Raw genomic sequence first — 21,704 nt, forward strand, 5'->3', positions numbered from 1 at the left:
CGCTCCTAGAGAAATCGGTGCCATCGAGAGTGAAGATCAGCGACGCGGCCCCTGCAGTTGTCACCGCCGCCAGGGACTGAGGCACCCAGCCTCTCCGACGTTCTCGCTCACCACGCGAACAACCTTCTCTCTGTTCCCTGCGAGCCGCGTGTGCTAGGCCAGTGGTTCCTGGGTGCCTCGGGTGCCAGGGTCGTATCGGGTGACTCTGGGAGTGCGTCTGCGGGCGGGAGGACCTGGGGCTAAAGGAGGCGGGTCTGGCCCCGCCCCGCCCTAGTCCACCCCTCCGCCTAGAAGAGGCCCCTGTGGCCGATGCTCACCAGGCTCCGGGCCAGTTCACCCGCTCAACGCGCTCCTGCCAGCCATGCGTCCCGCGGCTGCTACGGCACCCAAGTGGCTGCTTCTCGCGCTAAGCGCTCTACTACCACTGTGGCCCACAGCCAAATCCTGGGAGCTCACGATCCTGCACACAAACGACGTGCACAGCCGGCTAGAGCAAACCAGCGATGACTCCACCAAGTGCCTCAACGCAAGCCTGTGTGTGGGCGGCGTGGCCCGGCTCTTCACCAAGGTGCAGCAGATCCGCAAGGAAGAACCCAACGTACTGCTTTTGGATGCTGGCGATCAGTACCAGGGCACCATCTGGTTCACTGTTTACAAAGGCCTGGAAGTGGCACACTTCATGAACCTCCTGGGCTACGATGCCATGGTAAGGAGAAAGCTCCCGGGGTAGGAGTCCCAGGGTCAAAGAGAGAGGCTAGAGAACTCGCTAGTGGCCTTGCACAGATAGTGCTCAGAGATGCGCAGGTGGAACTCGACCCAGGCCCGTGTGCAGGGAGGATGCAGATGGGCGTCCCTTAGATTATTTTCTTAAACTGATGTTGTTGGGGTCTTGTAGCAAACTGCGACTAATGGAAGAGAGACCCTGCTGCCTACAGGGTGCTTCAGCTTGGATATGTAAAAGCACTGAACATTGTCAAGGGCTGGAGATCTAACTCAGTCTTTTCCACATCTCCCTTCTGCTCCGTCTTCCAAAGAGTGTCTCATCCTTTCTGAAAGGAAACCGGGTCAAAAATCATTCAGGTCACCAGCCTTCAAGGAGGAAAACATCCGATTGGCTCTGCTGTCTGAGCACAGTAAACTCACCTCCTTAGGTCGATTTCCAGTACAGCTACTTCTCTGCCGCCTTATACTAGTTAGTTAGTAAGCCTCGGTGGCCATGTCTTCTATAATGGGAAGAATATTGGCCTCAAAGCACTGTGTGCACATAATATAATCTCTGTAACTGTTAGTTCTTGTTGCTCCCGGGCACAGCCTCACAGGAGCAAGTAAAAAAGAAATGTCAGAGAGAACCGAATGCTGGGATTTCAGGGACTCAATCAAACGCACTTGACTGTTAGAGATTCTGAAAGAGCCTACCAGAGAGATTAGGGAGCTGGGGATGCAGCTAGATTGTTAGAGTGCTTGGTTAGAATTCCAAAGGCCCTGGATTTGATCCCTGGCATTGCCCAAACCAGGCTTGCAGGGCAGGCCTGGTAAAGGCTGGAGGGTCCAAAGTTCAGAGTCACCCTTGGTTACAAAAGAGAGGCCAGCCTGGCATGAGATCCTGTCTCAAAAAGAAGAAGGAAGGGGATGGGGGTAGGGAGACAGACAGACAGACACACAGAGAGAGACAGAGACAGAGACAGAGAGACAGAGACAGAGAGATTAGTCCTCATGTCCTCATGTCCCAACATTCTGTTGGAGTTGACACCTTGCTTGTTGAGAAGGGGAAAAGAATAATCAAATAAAACATAACTGAGATGTAAAAATTAATTGAGCCACCATTCACATTCAACCTAGTGTGAATGATTCTGCACCATTGGGGGAAAAAATTAAAATTTGAGACAACAACAAAAAAAGAAAGAAAGGAAGAAAGGAAGAAAGGAAGGGAGGAAGAAAGGAAGGAAGAAAGAGAGAAAAGAAAAGAAAAGAAAGAACAGAAGGTAAGGACTTTGCAAGAGAAATAACAGGGCTGGTTCCCAGAACCCTGTGAAACCAGAGGGTGTGGAAGGGAAAGTAAGGTGGGGAAGGCAGACTACCCACAGTGTACTACAGGAACAGCTCAGAGAGGTCAGAGAAGGGTGAGAGCACCCTTCCTACTGAATATTGACTAGAGACTCTCAGTGCTAGGGCAGCTCTGGGCCTTAGGCGTCCAGAGTTGACCAGGAAGGCTGAGCTCAGCAGCGAATTGGCAGAAGAATTTCAGACCTCGAGAACGCTGCAGTCTCTCAGCTTTCGTCTTCCACAGCTAGACCTGCTTAAAGCTTTGCAAGCAGTAACGGGCAATACAAACATTTACATAATTGGATCGTTAACTAGCTCATGTCTCTGCTTCCTCCCAGAAGGATAAACACCGGCTGAGTTTGTTTTGATTTCGTGTATAAACCACAACTTTACAGCATTTTCTATTCCTAACACTCTTTTCGTTTGACTTGTGTAAATATTCCTTAGTAAAACTATGTCCCTCTTTAAGACAGAACGAGCTCTCTGTGTAGTTAGATGAGGCCACAACAATGTACGACAAGTCCGAGCCCATCATCTTTGAATGTTTAGAATACTTTTTGTGGGATGGAATTGCTTTCTTACAAATTTCTGTCAAAGTAATTGAAGTGGGGCCTGAGGAAGAATAAACTACAATGGCTGGTGTCAAGAGTGGGAGGAGAGGGAATAACAAAGTCTACAGCTCCACTTTCCGTAGCAGTCTTCAGAGCATATGCGTGGGTGGGTTTCATACACACGATTCGACCTGCGTGAAACACACCTTTCATGGCTGCAGCATGTGGTTCCGCTCTGCAGCCTTCCTGTCTCACTGAGGGTTTGCACTGTCGAGATGCTGATATTTTACTAAGACTTGGGAGCCTAGCCCTCTTCTGTTATAAAACTTCCCTATCTCAGTTGCCTGCTATGTCTTGATTCTGGGATGCTGGAGACCCAGATCAGAGTGCTCGAGTGGCTGTAGATGGGTCTCTCCGGTTCCCTGTAAATGGAAGCCAGTGTAGCCTCTGAAATTAGAGTAGGAGCCTCCAAGAGGGTTTGTACTCTGTAGCCCTGTCACCCTCCCGAGAGAGTTGTTCTGATGGCTATGGAGGACCAGGATGAGCTTGAAGACCCTTCGTGTTCTGCTGCTAGGCAGAAACTGAGAGAAGATGACAGACGCAGCCAGGTGGTGTGGCTGTCTATCCTAGTAAAAGACAAGTACGCCTTGAGGTATGAGGAAGAAGACACACCAAGCTATTGCACAAACCAGCTCGGAGGTCAGAAAAACACCGTACTGGGTATTTTTCTCCATAGAAACTAGGAGAAAGGAAGACAGGAACAGAACACAAGGAAACTCAGTTGCTTGGGGATTCTTTTCTTCTTTGTGGCCTGATTGTTTCTGAGCCTCATGGGCTTACTGGGAAGTGGTCATTAAAGCTTCGTTCCCTATGCCTCAGGTTCGCCAGAAAGAGGACATGACATCTGTCATTTATGTAGGTCTCACAGCCTTCCCTCTGTCTAGACTGTTCCTTTCAGAATGTTTTCTTTTGAAGTTCTCAGGTATCCCAAACTGGTCTTGAACTAACCGCATGATAGAGGATGTCCCTGAACCTCTGATCCCCCTGCTTCCACCTCCCAAATGCTACTTCTGTGTTCCTATCTTGGTTATTTTTCTATCACTGTGACAGAAATACCATGACTAAGGCAACTTATTAAAGAAAGCATTTAATTAGGCCCATGATTATAGAGGCTTAGAGCCCATGACGGCAGAGCAAAGGCATGGATGGCATCAGGAACAACTGATCCACAAGCAGGAGGCAGAGAGAGGGGCTCACTGGGAATTGTGTGTGTGTGTGTGTGTGTGTGTGTGTGTGTGAGATGAAGCCACAAAGCCCTCCTCCAGTGGCACAGCTCCTCCAACAAGGCCACACCTTCTAATCCTTCCCGAACAATTCTGCCAACTGGAAACCACATATTCAAACACAGGAGCCTACGGGTTAGTCTCACTCAGTCTGTCACGGTAACCTTGCTTTTATGATTTTCCCACCTCCATCTACCTGTGCCCCTGTGTAACTTGGTGCATGATGACCTCTTCACACATCATTCTCTGGTCAATTCGGAGATGGCCCCTAATCAATCTCCCTGCCTCACAAATTCAGCTGTTCCAGATATCTTCTGCTGGTTGCACTGTGAAGATTTTCATATTCAAGGTCACGATGTGTGTGCTTGATTCTTCCTTTCACAAAGGATTGCCAGCTGCCTTCCTGAAGATTTAATACCCATTACTTTGGTACTCAGCTGACACCCAGGCAAGAGCGTTAATCTCTGTATCATTACTCCTTCTGAATAAAAAAAAATGATATTTTTATTTTCATGTATGTGTACCAGATGTGTGCTGGTGCCTGTGGAAGCCAGAGCCTCCGGAAATGGAGTTACTGGAAACTGTTAGCCACCTGATATGAATGTTGGACACCAAATTCCTGTCCCCTGCAAGAGTAGCAAGTGCTCTTAAGAGCTGCGCCATCTCCTCAGCCCACTTTCTTACCTATCCAGCTTGTCAGGTGCTTGTGTCTTTCTAACAATTGGACATCTCAAAAGTTTCCTTTAGTAAGTAAGTTTATGAATCTTGGCCTTCCTCTGCAGCATCTGATGTCATGTTTACAGATTTTTCTTCCCTTTGGTCATTGGATTTTGCTTTATTTAGAAGCACTCAAACTTTGATCTATGGTCGATTTTAGACATAAATTTGATGATGCTCTCGTGCCTGTCAACGTTCGACTCTGGGCCTCTTAGAACAGAAACCCTTCACGGAGTATATTCAAACCATCAAAAAATTCTTGTCTGTTTTGGCCTGTGCTCTGGAAAGCCTGTGGAACAATTCCCTACTTTATAAGCACAAATCGCCAAGACTCTCACTGGGAAAGCAATTGCTGCTCTCTGCCTTTTAGGACCTCAGCCTGTGAGAACTGTTTTAGTTCCTCTCCAGCCAACAGGTTAATGAGGGGCTGAAGCAGCATGTCCCTGAGGCTCTTCTCTAAAGACAGGCAGTCCTGAGGAATGGTTTAATGCTGTTAGGTGCTTCCCGTTCAGTGAGGAGCACAGGCATGGAGGCCTGGACTTGGTGAAACTCAGATAAGATTGAGAGATAGAGCTCACGGAGTGAGGGGAAGTTTAAGCTCCTGCGTCTGTCCGGTGGTGGGGGCCTGGCCTCTAGGTGGAAAGTGACTGTGGCCTCCTGCTCTTTAAGCAGAAGAAGTTTCCAAAGTGTCAAGAAGTGTCTTTTGTTATTCATAATGAGCCTTTGTGGTAATAGCTGAGGCTAATACTTTAAGCTAATGGGGTTGCTTTTGAACGGGGACTCAGATAGCCTCAGGGTGGAACTCAGTGCTGAGAAGTACCTAATGCATAGGTCGGAGGGTTGCCTCATCCACTGCCTTCAGGAAAGTGGGGCGGGACTGGAGATTAAGTTCTGACAGGCTCTTAAAAGTGGAATTTGACGAGCTCTGAAGTTGCTGAGCGATGGAGTTTGTGTAGGGTGGGGTGCCTGAAGAGGCACGGAGGCTCTGCTGGTCCTATGCTCTGTGCCTTGCCCTGGACAGTGATTGCCTTTGGCTATTCCTAGGTGTCTCTTTCATAATAAACCAGCAATAATAACTCTCGAGTTTCCATGAACTCCTCTAGGTAATTGTCAGATGGGAGCAGGGGGCCTTGGAGACCTCTGATTTGTAACTAGTCCGTTGGAAGTACAGGTGGCCCAGGCCTCTGGACTGGGTGTCAGAGTGGGCACAGTTTTGTGTGGTGGAGCCCTGCAACTTGTGGGAAACTGGACTATGTTAGGATAAACAGTGTCGGGATTGAATGGCTGAGTGTTACGGAAAATTGGAGAAATGGTTGATGCCAAAAACAAAAGCAGAGCAGAACAAAGTCCTCAGCATGTGTGAGAACCTGAGTGTGAGCCCCATAAATCTGGTCGGGGGCAAAGCAGGGGAGGGAAAAAAGGGTCATGTGGCAGTGAAGGTTGGAGCCCAGAATAATAGTACAAAGTTCACAGGCTAGTTAGCCTGTGACATCACATGGCAGAATCAGGAAGAGCAGTCTTGCCTCAAGGTAGAAAGAGTATTGACTCCCAGAAGTTATCTTCTTACCATCACACACACACACACACACACACACACACACACACACACACACCACCACCACCACCACCACCACCACCACCACCACCACACTACATCACATCACACTATAATAATAAATTAACTTAAAGATTAAAAAAAACCTCAGCTGCTTAAAGAAATCATTTGGGAAAGAGGAGCAGAAAAGTATGAGCAAAGTAAGAAGAGGGGGATAGAAACAGGCCAGGCAGCAATCTAGAGATGCAGTAAAGACTGCACTATGGTCACCTAAAAGGCTGGATCCACTAGCAACCAATTTCAATAGGAAAGCAATCTGGAATACGGCTCAGAGGATGCATCTGCTATTTTTCCGTTGCTGTGATAAAATACCATGACCTTCTTAAGGAAGGATGACTTTGTTTGGGCTCACAACTGCAAAGGGAAAGTCCCAAATGGTGGGAGAAGCATGTCACCAGGCAGCTAAAAAGGAAGTTGGGCAGTCACACAAAGCAGAGAGAGAGAGAGAGAGAGAGAGAGAGAGAGAGAGAGAGAGAGAGAGAGAGAGAGAACTAAAGTGAGGCTGACTGGAGTGTGAATGCTCCTTGTCGTAAATGTTCTGTCCTGCAATCTTCCCAAACAACACCACAAACTGGGGGACAAGTGTTCAAATTTGTGAGCCTGTGAAGGTTTGCTTTTCATTTAAACCACCATCAAGGACCCTGAGAGTGACACTGGCTAGCCTAAGTTCTCTCCCTACCATTTAGCATCTAAGGACAGTTTTCAGACTGCTTTCTTTTCATATCTTTATTTACTTTTCCTGTATGAATGTTTTGCCTTGCATGTATGTCTGTTCACCGGGTGCGCCTGGTCCCTGTGGAGGTTAGAAGAAAGTATCAGATCCTGAAGAGTACCTGTGGGTGTTGAAAATGGAAGCAGGAGATCTGTCCAAGAGCAGCCAGTGCGCCTAACTGCTGAGCCATCTCTCCATCCCCTTCCCAGGTTGATCAATGCCATCTCTGTATCCGTAGTTACAGATATAGCCTACGTGACCCTCCCCATAGGTGCATAGGTGCAGAAGAGCTCACACTGAGAAGCGCTTGGCAATGTTCATCATGGAGAGGACTCTTTGCTCATAGGCTGTGGTTGGGGATGGCTCAGAAGAGGGTTTTGTCTTAGTTATGGCTTCTGTTGCTGTGACAAAGAAACCATGACCAACCAAAAGAAACTTTGAGAAGAAAGGGTTTATTTCGTCTTACACTTCCAGGTAACAGCCCGTCCCTGAGCGAATCAAGGAAGGAGCTCAAGTAGGGCAGGAACCTGGAGGCAGGAACCTGGAGGCAGGAACCATGGAGTGGGTGCTTGCCGGCATGATAGTCCTGGGTTACTCAGACTTGCCAATAGGCAATCTAAATGGAAGCATTTTCTCAATTGAGGCTCCTCTTTCCAGATAACTTCAGCTTCTGTTAAATTAGCCAAAACAAACTCACAAAAGCAAAACCACCTAAGCAGGACAGGTATAAAGCAAAGATGTCTAAGAGGGCTTGAGCCTGTGGCATCAAATATTGGGTAGATAGCCTTTGATATTCCTCCATAAGACCATTGGTTCTTCTATTTAAGCTTCTCCCTGTGCTTTCTGTTACTATTGTAAAATATCTGAGATTGGATGTTCTATAAGAAAAAGAGGAAACACTGTCACTCACTTCTGACTTCTGGGAATATCAGGTCAGGCTGTTCCACACTCCTTGCTGATGGGAACTCACAGGGTTCTGAAGCAATGCTAGACCTCACATAAGGAAAGGGCCTTATGCAAGATACACAACGTAGTTTTTATAACAGAGCCACTCGTGGGACAACCCAGTAATCCATTCATCCATTAAGCTATATGAGGATTAATCCATTTATGACCCAATGCATCCTAAAGATTCTACTTCTTGATACCACACAGTCGAGATGAAATTTCAATTTGAGTTTCGGTGGGAACGGTCAAACCACAGACACGTTTGATAGTAGAGCCTGCTATTTCAAGGTCTAACCGGAGATGCTGAGCTTGCAAGACAAGCTCCCAGCCACTAAGCTCGCTCCAGCCTCGACACTCTTCAGGTTTGACGTCTCGGTTCTTGCACTTGTCAGCTGTGTGAGTTTGGAAGTGGACTCTCCATCCACAAACTAGGTTTAGAGAGTGTGGGCTCCTTCGTGTTCTCAGGACCTTAGCTCCTGCCCCCAGCCCTCTGCCTATTTCTACTCTGCCAATGTAACTCAGTGTGTCTTTGAACTTAATTTTACACTTAAGGGTAAGTTTGCTTGGTGACTTGGTTCTGCCTCCCAGATCTCACAGATACTTGGGGATAAGGCAACCATTTCCCAGTGGAGAGATAACCTGAGCCTCCTCTCAGGCCCCTCCTTTTGGGCACTGTCTTCAAGTGAAGAAGGTGTCCAGAGAACTCTGCGGAAAACTACTCTCCTGCTCTCAGACAAGACGCACTTGGGAAGAGGAGAGGCAGCAGCCTACTTCCAGACTGTTGCTTCGAAGCTATTTATTCTGCCCACAGATCTTCATGGAATGCCTTTGGGTGCCAGCTGGGTACCAAGTGCTTAGAACAATGCACAGGGAGTGAAACAGTGCTTAGAGCTCATTTCCAGTGGGTAGTGCCCATGCAGGCTCTTCGTAATCACAGAGCAGGACTAGGTTAGCGCTACTAAAGCATTAAGTGGAGAGAAAGGGGCCAGCAGGATGGGGCCTGCTAAGAGCACTTGCCAAAAGGGAAAAAAAGAACCCTAACAATCCAAGTTCAAGCCCCAAGAAGATGAAGAGAACTGATTCCACACAGTGGTCTTCTGACCTCTGCACACATCTCCACATACACAACATGTCTCTCTCTCTCTCTCTCTCTCTCTCTCTCTCTCTCTCTCTCTCACACACACACACACACACACACACACACACACACACACACACAGATAGAGAGAGAGCATTTACATTCAAGTGCTTACTAGGCCTCTCTTATTAAGGGCACTCTCAGAATGTTTGGAGGGAATGCAAATAAGCAATGTCCACGTAAGAAGCTTGGAAGACTTAGTTGTAGATGACAGTTTGATCCCGGCCCCCAACTCCCTTCCCCCAACTCCCTTCCCATGCTAAGAGCTAAACCCACATAAGTGTTTTGTTTAAGAAATAAAAGTGGGCCTGTGAGATGGCTGTGTGACCTGAGTTTGTTCCCCTGAACCCGCATGGTGGAAGGAGAGAACTGACTCCCACAAGTTATCCTCTGACTCTCACACATGTACCCACACATAAATTCATTACAAACGCAATGAATTAAAAATTATATTTTTACTATATATTTGGTTTTTTTTTTTTTTGAAACAGTGTCTCTCTCTCTCTCTGTAGCCCTGGCTGGCCTCTCTTTGTATACCAATCTGGCCCTGAATTCACAGAAATCTACCTGCCTCTGGAGCTCTGGGATTAAAGCCTTACACCAGTATGACCAACTACACTTTTTTTTTTAAATTAACTTGAGTATTTCTTATTTACATTTCGAGTGTTATTCCCTTTCCCGGTTTCTGGGCAAACATCCCCCTAATCCCTCCCCCGTCCCCTTCTTTATAGGTGTTCCACTCCCCATCCTCGCCCCATTGCCGCCCTCCCCCCAACAATCACGTTCACTGGGGGTTCAGTCTTAGCAGGACCTAGGGCTTCCCCTTCCACTGGTGCTCTTACTAGGATATTCATTGCTACCCATGAGGTCAGAGTCCAGGGTCAGTCCATGTATAGTCTTTAGGTAGTGGCTTAGTCCCTGGAAGCTCTGGTTGCTTGGCATTGTTGTTCATAAGGGGTCTCGAGCTCCTTCAAGCTCTTCGAGTTCTTTCTCTGATTCCTTCAACGGGAGTCACGTTCTCAGTTCAGTAGTTTGCTGCTGGCATTCGCCTCTGTATTTGCTGTATTCTGGCTGTGTCTCTCAGGAGCGATCTACATCCAGCTCCTGTCGGCCTGCACTTCTTTGCTTCATCCATCTTGTCTAATTGGGTGGCTGTAAATGGGTGTTCCTTCTGTGTCTGTTTTAATCTTTGCCTCTATCTTCCCTGCCAAGGGTATTCTTGTTCCCCTTTTAAAGAAGGAATGAAACATTCACATTTTGATCATCCGTCTTGAGTTTCATTTGTTCTAGGCATCTAGGGTAATTCAAGCATTTGGGCTAATAGCCACTTATCAATGAGTGCATACCATGTGTGTTTTTCTGTGATTGGGTTACCTCACTCAGGATGATATTTTCCAGTTCCAACCATTTGCCTACAAATTTCATAAAGTCATTGTTTTTGATAGCTGAGTAATATTCCATTGTGTAGATGTACCACATTTTCTGTATCCATTCCTCTGTTGAAGGGCATCTGGGTTCTTTCCAGCTTCTGGCTATTATAAATAAGGCTGCAATGAACATAGTGGAGCACATGTCTTTTTTATATGTTGGGGCATCTTTTGGGTATATGCCCAAGAGAGGTATAGCTGGATCCTCAGGCAGTTCAATGTCCAATTTTCTGAGGAACTTCCAGACTGATTTCCAGAATGGTTGTACCAGTCTGCAATCCCACCAACAATGGAGGAGTGTTCCTCTTTCTCCGCATCCTCGCCAGCATTTGCTGTCACCTAAGTTTTTGATCTTAGCCATTCTCACTGGTGTGAGGTGAAATCTCAGGGTTGTTTTGATTTGCATTTCCCTTATGACTAAAGATCCAACTACACTTTTAATTATTGCTTAGAGCCCAGCCTGCAGGAGTTGTCGTAGGGGGATTTTTGAGCTAGAGATTTGGTTCTCACGCTTCAGGCATGAGGGAGCCTCAGTGGTAGCCACCACCTCTACCTACTTCCTTATCTTCTGAGTCCCAGGCTAGAGTGGGACAGAGTGACACTGGCTCTGGATGGCTGCAGGAAGAGGCGGAATCAGCTTCTGGCTTCATCTTGCCCTGTCTTGACATCTAGATTTGTTAACTGAGACTTGAAAAAGAGCCCATTACACATCATCTTGGCGGCCTTCTGAACTTCACCACACATACAGCTGAGTGTTGTTTATCTTCCTTTAACCCTTGTTTGCTTTAGCCAGGTGAATAGGTTTTAAAGTCTTCTAGATGAGCTGGAGAGGTGGCTCAGCAGTTAAGAGCACTTGTTGCTCTTGCAGAGGACACTGGTTCAACTCTCAGTACCCCCCATGGTGGCTTACAGATGCCTGTAACTCCAGTTCCATAGATTCAGATGCTGGTTCCAGACACACATGAGATGGATGTTTATACATGAAATCAAAACACTCAAATGCATAAAATAAAATTAATTAAGTAAGTAATTACAATTTCTCTAGATGCTTCTATTCTCAGTGGGAATTTTGGCTTTATCACTGTGTTCTCAGTGGATCGCATGCACAAACCCTCCCGTGAGCTGTCTTTGGATCTGCCGGTGGCCAGTGCCCACTTACCTGAAATCTGACATGACTGGCTTGCTTTATCTCTGGCTGCTCCTGTGTCCCACCCTTCTTCCCCAAGTCATGGTGATTCTCCTTTGCTCCTCACTGTGTCCTAGCCCTTGCAAGTCTAAGGGTCCCATCCCCATCTCCCTTTACCCAGCCATTGACTGCTGTTATCTTTATTGATTGACCAAAAACCAACTAGGGACACGCAGATTGCTGAATGAATCAAAACATTAGAACCAATCTCCAACACATATGTTTCCCACATGGGTGGATATGTAGATGGATAGATGGATGGAATATACTTGGTTAGGTGAAAAGACAGGTAGATGGATAGGTGATGAAGGGATAGATGGATGGATGGATGGATGGACAGATGGATGGGTGGTGATTAAATGAATGGACAGGCAGGTAGATGGATAGGTGAATGGTGCATGGCTGGATGGATGTGTAGGTGGATGGTACTCAGGTGGTTGGATGAAGAGATTGATGGGTAGACATGTTAATCTATGCTTGCTTCCAGCCTGCCCTTCAGGTATCCCTAAGCAAAAGATGATGCCATTACTTGGCATCCCAGGGTCTTGTTTTAAAAAGTAGCAAGAAGCTAAGAGACGCCCACCTCTCACATTCATACAGATTGGCAGCAGTTGTGCCCATGAAAGGCTCTGTTGCTGCATGAGCCTCACTACCAATTCCCAGGTTTCAGCTCTTCCCCTTGCCAGTTGTAAGAGTCAGAGTCTCGGTTTCCTTATCTGTGAAAAGCAGAAATAATAGCACCTATCTCATAGCACTGGCGAGCAAAATGGTCTAGTGTACGAACAGGCCTAGTGCGTCACGTAGAAGCTTGAACCTTCTTGTATCATGTCTTGTGCCCTTTCTTTCTTCCTTAAACTCCCCATATTTTACATTTATTGATATTTTTGTATTCTTCTATGAACAAAATCAGGGCTACGAGATGCCCATTATCCAATCCATATAAAAGTGGCCTTTGGGGGTTGGGGATTTAGCTCAGTGGTAGAGCGCTTGCCTAGGAAGCGCAAGGCCCTGGGTTCGGTTCCCAGCTCCGAAAAAAAAAAAAGAAAAAAGAAAAAAAAAGTGGCCTTTGATAGACCAAACAGTTGTCTTAAATTCCCAATAAAAATAGACTTTTTCAAGGTTCCATATTCCCCTCGTGAAATCCAAATAGTGTTTACATGCTCAAACCCCAGATGCACAGAGAATAATGAATAGATTTTGTCATTTTGAGATAATGTGGAAGTGTGTAGCCCAGCCCGGCCTCTAACTCTAAATGCTGGGGTAAGTATATACTACTATGCTTGCTGTACTCGTGTGAGTGTGTGTGTGTGTGTGTGTGTGTGTGTGTGTGTTCCATTCATAAACAAGTGCCACAAACACACAGAGGTAACTTGTAAATTCAAACATAAAAAAAACGAAAATGTGGGGTTGGGGATTTAGCTCAGTGGTAGAGCGCTTGCCTAGCAAGCGCAAGGCCCTGGGTTCGGTCCCCAGCTCTGAAAAAAAAAAAAAAAAAAAAACGAAAATGGAAGAACCTGACAATTGTCTAGGGAGGAGCTGGGAGGTAGGAAAGAGGTTGGCTAGATTTCTCTCCAGTTGCCTAGCAACCTGGTTTCTCTCCCTATAAAACTAAGACATCGTGTATCTACTATTTACAAAGGTTATTTTTTTCATATCCTGCCTTCTGGAAAGTTTTAATGGCTCACACATCATAACAGAGTAAAATAGAACTCATTTAAAAGGAAAAGACGGAGCTAAAGGCTTTCTTCCTCATTTAGTAGACATGGCATGACTCACCTGGTATCCCAGAGGGCACAAAGACAGCTGCCGTGTGAGCACACTGCCACAATGAGGAGATGTGCATGAGGTCTGGTGGACGCAATTCAAGAGCATCTCGGGGCATCTGGGGGATTTAGTGTCCCTAGGGAAGTTTAACAGAATGAATCATGCAGCTAAGGACATCACCAGGAAGGCAGGGAGGGTCTCCTTGGTATCCAAAGAGATAGGAGGGCTTATTTCCTTGGAAAGCAGGAAGTCAGGTGGATTCAACACAGAGGCAAGAGGTAGGTGGGCTATTTGGGGCACAGCTCACTCTGATGGCCTGTAGTACACGGATGAAGCCATGGGCCTGCAGAAGTACCAGCTAGAAGACACATAGTGGACTATATGTGGGGCAACTTAGTGGAAGTAGAGACCTCGGAGAGGCAGGGCATTTGTGAAAGCAGCATCACTTTGGGTCACTGGGGTAGAACATAGATGTAATAGAGTTGTCTAGTGTCATCCTGTTCTCTGGGTGTTTCCCATACCTGGGGCCATGTGTCCTCTCGAGTGGTTCTTTCACAGGCTCAATGTCCTGTTAGTGGGGGACCTAGCTGGGGTATACTTGGTCAAGTGGATAGATGGGAGCAGAGGAAATTGGAAGGGATGGAGCAATGGCTACTAAAGTACTCCAGCTGACTCCCTGGTGCCTCCTGAAATAATCCAAGGGGGCATGGGCCACCTCTTCACTCCTTGATCTCCTGCCTGTAACTTACTTTGCTGAGCAGGGCTAAAAGGAAGAAACAGCCATTTGAACGGCTGGTAAAAGTTCACATTTTCTGGCACAGTTGGAATAAATATTCTACCAGTGGGGCTAGGGGTGAAGCTCAAGTGCCAGGGCACTTACCTGGCATGCAGGAAGTCCTGGGGACCATCATCCAGCACTGCAGAAACCAAGAGTGGTCACACATGCGATCCAGCACTCGGGAGGTAGGGGTAGGAGGATCACAAGTTCAGGGTCGTTGGCTACGTAACATGTGGAAGGCCAATCTATATACTACATTAGACTATCAAAAAAAAAAAAGGATAAACAAAACAAAATCTCCATCCAGCAGTCAAGGCAAAACGACCACCATCCAATAAAGCTGCCCCAAGAGCTCCTGGGAACAGACCACTGTGATCAAACACACCTCAGGGCGTTTAGCCAGGTAGTGATTAGGGAAGTTTTTAAACTTTGAGGATTATGTGGCTTCCCTTGCTTTTGCTGCTATTTGCATTTTATGATGCTCATTCCCCAAAGGATTTCAAAGCAGAACTTTCCTCGGTAGCTGGGACCTGGGACTGTTTCTCCCAAATGAGAAACCCCTAGGCAACCAAACCAATAGCTGCGGCCTTAGAGTTTGCTTGTCTGAGACACAGCCTCACTATGTAGCCCTGGCTGACCTTGAACTTTCGATGTAGACCAGGCTAGCCTCAAGCTCACACAGACCTGCTTGTCTCTGCCTCCCAAGTGTTGGGAACAAAGGAATGCACCACCATGCCCAGCCCTGGAGTTAGTCTATTTTATCTCTTTCTTTTTCCTTTTCCCTACCAGTTGTTTGTTTGATTCCTCACTCACTAGTATGTGCTCAGCGATCACTTCCTCACTGTGAGACACATTTCACAGACTGTAGGGACAAATCAGTGCACACGGGTATTGAATAACAAGGAGAGAGATTTTTTCAGTCCTTCGGCTGCAACTGGAGGAATCAGAAAATAGTAGTTTTTCCTAAACTATTTCAGAGTATGGAGGAGCCTTTAGAAGACCATCAGTGGCCACTGACCTCTGTGTCTCCTTCCTCAGACTGCAGACATCATGGACTCAGTAGACAATCAGTGGTCACTGACCTCTGTGTCTCCTCAGACTGCAGACAACATGTGGCTACAGCCATGTTCCTTGAGGAGCATTCTCAGTATCTCCTCCACCCACCCATTTATTCAGCACAAACTAGGGGGTTTGTATATGAGTGATGTCTGTACATGCACCACTGGCTCAGAGCCAGTGTGGGTAGCATCAGCATCTGACTGTTGCTACCAAACATAGTTCAGAGAGAAAAGTCAGAAGGATTCTTCTGCCCTCACTTAAAATTATGCCTCTGGCACTCATTGCTGGGTAAAAGTACATTTTGTTACTCATAAATAGATTCCACACTCATAATTACTATCTTCGTGAAAGAACGAAAAATGATGTATCTGGTTGGGTTACAGCTATTCCCTTCCTTGCTGGGTTAAGAGGGATTCCGAGGCTTGTTCTAAATTCACCAGAAAAGATCGACTCAGTCAGTTAATTGGCATCTGCCACAGACAAGGATAGGGGCATGGCACACCATGTTACCTGGTATTTGTTTATACGTCAGCGTGTGTGGGTTTGAGCTACTCTCTTTCTGTTTCATCTGTGTCCAAAGGTTACTTCGACATATAGTATATTTGAAATAAATAAGTGAATTCAAATGTGGTAACTGCGTAATTATCTATAGGTTTTTTTTCCAGCTTTTCCTCAGAGGGAAAGTAGCCATGGCCTGCAACAAAATGCATGTGAATTCCAAGCCAAAGTTTAAGCACAAGTTTTTCATCTCTCCTAATTACAGGGTATTTCTCAAGAAACTTGGCTTCAGAAGCCTTAAAATAGCTTTATTCCTCAGTTGGTAACTCACATGACATTCTGAGCCTTACCTACAATCAACAGAAGCTTTCTCAAAGGCCAAAGGAAGCCACCCAGAGTCTATGTAAATACTACCTACCTACAGAAGGCAGGAGAAACATGATAGTGTTCCTCAGAGTCCATTTAGTGGCCATGGAAACCTGAGTCACAGAGGAACTGAGTCCTCCTCTCTTCCCGACATTTTCATTTGTTTTTGGTTTTAAGTGGCGAGCAGTCTGAGGTGTTGGAATGTCAAACATCCCTGGTGTCCTAGTCAGCGTTCTGTTGCTGAGAAGAAGCACCACAGCCATGGTGACTCTTACAAAGAAACACATTTAACTGGGACTTCCTTACAGTTTCAGAGGTTTAGTCCATGATCATGAAGGGAGCATAGTGACATGTAGGCAAACATGGGGTTGGAGAAGGAGCTAAGAGTTCTACACACAGATCCATAGGTAGCAGGAACAACACAGAGCCCCTGGTCCTGGCTTAGTTCTTGAAACCTCAAAGCCCACCCTTCCCCAGTGACACACTTCCTCCAATAAGGCCACACCTCCTAATCCCTCTTAAGCAGTGCCACTTGCAAATGACCAAGCATTCAAGTATATCAGTCCATAGTGGCTATTCCTATTCAAACCACCACACCAGGCTCGATAGAGAATGGAACATGCAACATCTTTCTGTAAGACCATCTTTCTTTTTAGGTGTTTTCCTCAAAAGAAAGTGGGGGAGGGGAGGAACCAAGACTGGACCAGTTGAAGCCCATCTTTCTTACTCAATGAATGTACAAGGTTGTCACTGGGTTCCGATTGATTAATAAATAGGATGAACATATAAGCAAAGTCCAATCTGTACAGAATCCCGTGGACTGTTTGACCACAGTTGACTAGAGCATTGGAATTAAGGGGTGATGGAATATTGTGCATTAAGAGCCAAGGTCATCTTGGACTATCTTTAGTCTCTTTTAATAGCAACTTACTATCAACCTCTATATTTGACCTTACATCCTTTTGACTACTAGATATAAGTCCTGGAAGTTATTTACCTACAAGTCTGTTCACTGTCTTACAAATCAAAAAGGGAGTGCAGTTCTAAATCATGGTGGGTCTTTGCCTAAGATGATGGTTAAACAGCTAGTGGCAATGTCACAAAGTCAAGGTGAAGTCTCACTGTGTCAATCTGAAGTTACAACTCTGTTTTAAAGAAAATGAGAAAATAGTTTATTTTGAGCAAATAATATGTGTGACCAAGGCCTCAGGAACACATATTCAAGTTACCCTAAGTGACATGTCCCATGTGGAAGAGGCTTTGTGACATTTTATTGTCATGGAACAAATCAAAGTTATAAATCTGTGTGCATACAAAGTATATGGAAAGCAGTCTTTAGGAAGTTAGTTATAGCAGATTGGGAAAAATCTCTTCTGCAGAATTAAGAATTAATATTGCAGCCGGAGATGTAGTTCACTTAGTAGAGTCTTTCTGTAACTAAAGGAAGCCCTTGGTTACATCCTGAGACCCACATAAGTTGGCCACAACCTATAACCCTACTACTTCAGAGGTAGATGAGAAAAGAATCAGAAGTTCAAAGACATTCTCAGCTATGAAGCAACTTCAAGGTCAGCATGTAGTACCAGAGACCCTGTCTCAAAGGGAAAAAATCATATCACTAGGATTAGAAATGTCAAATTTAGCCAGATGATAAGTTCCAGGAGTTTTTATCAAGAGGATGTGAGGTCAGAAATAGAGGTTTGTAGTCAGGAACTATTAAAAGACTAAAGCTAGCCAAGATGACTTTGGCTCTTGCTCCACAACATTCCCCACCTCACAATCACAGTGTTCTACTCAGCCAAGGTCAAACTGACCATGACTCCTGCAGTGTAGATGGGGCTTCAGAGAGCTTCAGTTTATAAATCAAAACTTCCAGAAAGGACCAAAAAGGGCAAAGGACCATCACAGGGGAGTATAAAAGTCATGAATTTTGCCAATGGCAGATCCAAGGTATTAGGAGGAAAAAAGCTGTGTCCATACACACAGATAATCTTATTAATAATTAATATTAATTAACTAATATTAATCATATTAATATTCCCAACCACTAGGAGTCTCATGAGGGATTGTGGTATGTCAGGGGACCTGGAAACACTTCCCCATGGGCCCTGAGGGGTGGCTGTCTCCTCCTTTGTGTTACTTCATCATATATTGCTCCATGTTCATCCCTTGGGCAGCTCTTTCCCAAGGCCTGTTGGTAACACAAATGATACCAACGGGTAATAAGACCCACCCACCCAGCAGGCTCCTCTACGCCTGCTGCTGCAAGGGGAATTTGGTGAGAAGCATGTTCCTCCTGAAGAGCTGACACGTTATGACATTCTCCTAACTGCAAAAGGAATAAGGCAGCAGGGCAAATCCCAAGTGAGGAAAAGGAAATATAAAATATTTTAGAAAGGGAATTTTCTGCATGTACATTTGTAGTGAACTGTCAGAAGAGGAAAACCAGGCACTTTGTGAGTGGTTCTCCTGTTCATCTACCTCCCGGAGCAGTGATCTAAGGATCTGTCACCAAAGAAACTGACCACCCAGAGTGCAGGGGAGAGGCATCAGACTGGCATTCTCAGAGCACCCTCCTGGGAGCATCCTTAGGTATAGAAAGCAGTAGAGACACAACAGGAAGCAGCCGGCTCTTCTGCTGGATCTGTGTGTATGACTGTTGCCATTCATCTCTCACCAGACACAAAGCGACAGATTGTGTGACCTACAGGTCCTTTCGCTTGGCAACATCTCAGCTTTTGTTCCTCAGTAAAGTTAGCGTAGTGATAGTAGCATAGCAAACACCTCCTTTTTGTTGTTTGTTTATAAGCTCCCTTCTTTTTTTTCTTCATTTCCTCATCACGGTATGCAGGAAGTGCATAACAAACGCTGACATATTTTAGTTACCGCTTTCACTTGATTCACTAAGAGAATGCTGTGATTTCCACATCCCTGGTCATGAGCGGCAGAGGCAACCGTGCTTCCTTTCACAGAGTACAGGGCACGGGGGTGTGGGAGACAGTGCCAGGACTGAGGCTGACAGAAATGAGACCAGTGCACAAAGAAGAGCTTTTGGGGGCCTGCCAAGGCTATGGGTGGGACCCTAAACTGTCCGTGCCTCTGTGGGGCCTTCAGGTGGAGAGGCGCCATTTAGCCTGCAGTGCAGAAGGCTTGCTCTGGCAGCAATGCAAGGTTAGTTTAGGGAAGAGAATGGTGACAGCCAAAAGCCGGATTAGAAAGCCACTGTCTAGACCTGAGAGGACAAGACTGCAGCAAGACAGTAGGAGTGGGAGAGAGGCAAACTGGGGTCCCTTTTTTAGGATCTTAGATAAATGAATTTTTTGGTTTGTTTTTGTTTTTGAGACAGGGTTTCTTTGTGTAGCCATGGGTCTTCTAGAAATAGCTCTGTAGACCAGACTGGTCTCGCGCTCACATAGATCTGCCTGCATCTGCTTCCAATGTGCTGGGATTAAAGGCATGTGCTACCACCTCCCAGTGATAAATGAATTTTAAAACAGATTTCAGAATTAAATGTTTCAGATTTAAAATGTTTCAGAAGGGGGAACATTTGAGAGGAAAAAGAAAAACCAACAACAACATAGCAAGTAAGCTAGAGATCTTAATGGCTGCTGGAAGTGGGGGCTAGATAAGAGGAAAAGAATCACACCTTCTGAGTTGAATGTTAAGAAAGCAGATGGGCTCAGCTGTGGAAGCCAGTTAGGCAGCTGCACGGGGCGGTGAGGGGGCAGGTAGGTGGGTATTGTCTTCAGAGATAAAATGTCTGATGTCGTGGCAGCTGGATTTAGGGTTTTGACTGATGTCCAAAAACTGGAGATGCAAGGAGGAGGAAGGGGATCTAGGGGGATGACCTTGACACAAATCCTTGCTCTGCAAGTCTGAGGGGTAGTCAAGCAAGGTTGTATGTGCATGTTTCCTCTCTACTGGGGCCAACCAGACTAGCCAAAAACAGAGAGACCAGCTCCCATGTCAATAAGCTGGAGAACCAGAGAGGAAGGTGCCTGACCTTGTTCTGCTCCAGCCTCCCCATCCATGTGCACAGGCACATATCTCCACAGTCACATGCATGCACCACATCCCCCCCCCCCGCACCACACCCACACGCATCCTCATCGACACAGCAGAGTGGAAGGAGGAGGGGAGGAGGAGCGAGGGGGAGGGGAGAAGTTACACTTTCTGAGAAGTCAGAAAGCCAGCAGGCTTAGCAATGACGGTCTGTGGGCAACTGCGTGGAGAGAGTGGCTTCTGGGGTGTCTAATTATATGTCTCACGAAGGGGCAACTATCCCTTTCCTATTTTTAGACACGTTTCCAGGTATATTGTGTTTCTAGAAGTTAAGACTTTTTGAGTGGCTCTTTTTTTTTTCTGTCCAGGTGATTTGCAGGACCGTTTTGATTGATTTAAGAGAAGAGACAATAGAAATCTCTATGATCTTAGAGCCTTTGGGGTAGTTTGAAATATCATGCTTTTAGCCAGGGTCAAAGGTACAACTCAAATTCCATCCTTTTGGCTAAACATCATGTAATAGAATAGATGCAAAAGCAGGGGAAAAAAGAAGAAGGAAAAGAAAAGAATTAGACCCGTGTGTTTGGTGCACACCTTTAGTCCTAATAATGAGGAGGTAGAAACTGTTGGATCTCTGTGTTCAAGGTAGCCTAGTCTGCATAGAGACTTCCAGGCCCTATTACAAAAATAAATGAATGGTTCTCCAGCTTATTGACATGGGAGCTGGTCTCTCTGTTTTTGGCTAGTCTGGTTGGCCCCAGTAGAGAGGAAACATGCACATACAACCTTGCTTAACTACCCCTCACACTTGCAGAGCAAGGATTTGTGTCAAGGTCATTTGTGTAAGACCCTATTACAAAAATAAATGGATGAATAAATAAAAATAAACTTCTACAATAGTTGTGATGGTTAGTATTTGCCAATTTGACAGAAACGAGAATCACCTGGGAAGAGAGAGGTACCTCAACTGGGGAGTCACCTCGAGCAGGCTGGAGTGTATACACGTGTGTGGGGCATTTTCTTGACTGCTGATTGATGTGAGAAAGCCCAGGCCACTGTAGGTGGTGTCACCATCTGCAGGTGGGCCTGGGTGACAAGAAAAGCAGTAAGCAACACTCCTCTGTGGCCTCTGGGTCAGATTTTGGTTTTGAGTTTCTGCCCTGACTTTGCTGAATAAAACATTGTCGACTCTAAGAACTAAATCCTTTCTGTTCTGTGTTGTGCTACGGTCATCGTGTTTATTGCAGTAAAAAAAAAAAGGAAAAAGAAAAGAAAAGGTAAGCAGGACAACAGCCATGCCTTTATGCCTTTACCAAGAAAACAGCCTTCCCAGCATGAGCTTCACCCAGCATGGCTATCTCCCTTCCATGTGGTACTTGTGAAAGTGTCTCCTTCCTTTCACGTGGTATCTCAGATTCTAAGGGAGGGGATATTTTGTCATACTTTCCCTTCCTCAAAGTTGGTGTCTTACCAGGCGCACCCATGGTAGAGTCCTCAACAGCCGATTAGCTGCCCTGTGAAGGGGAAAGGCTACAGGAGCAGGGAAGGCCTTATGCCAGGGCTTCTGGCTCGATTGACTGAGATTGTCCTTCTTGGTAGAACAATGTCTCCAGAACT

The 21,704-nt window shown here is 46.0% G+C and overlaps 1 protein-coding gene and 1 long non-coding RNA gene across 2 annotated transcripts in view; one reads left to right on the forward strand and one right to left on the reverse strand.

Annotated features, from left to right (window-relative positions):
- The first annotated feature begins 326 nt into the window (after window positions 1-326).
- Nt5e (5' nucleotidase, ecto) overlaps window positions 327-21,704 on the forward strand; it is a 43,799-nt gene continuing 22,421 nt past the window's right edge. Inside the window, 1 exon segment of the mRNA NM_021576.2 lies at window positions 327-706. Within this exon segment, the coding sequence (NP_067587.2) occupies window positions 362-706 (345 nt within the window). The 5' untranslated portion in view covers window positions 327-361.
- Window positions 10,795-14,349, reverse strand: LOC148004292 (uncharacterized). The gene is made up of 3 exons (XR_015627934.1): window positions 14,265-14,349; window positions 13,397-13,520; window positions 10,795-11,379 (listed from the first exon to the last, which is right to left on the reverse strand). It is a non-coding gene; the product is annotated as an uncharacterized LOC148004292 (long non-coding RNA).

Source organism: Rattus norvegicus, chromosome 8, assembly GCF_021556685.1.
Source record: "Rattus norvegicus strain SHRSP/BbbUtx chromosome 8, alternate assembly SHRSP_T2T, whole genome shotgun sequence".
Lineage (NCBI taxonomy): Eukaryota > Metazoa > Chordata > Mammalia > Rodentia > Muridae > Rattus > Rattus norvegicus.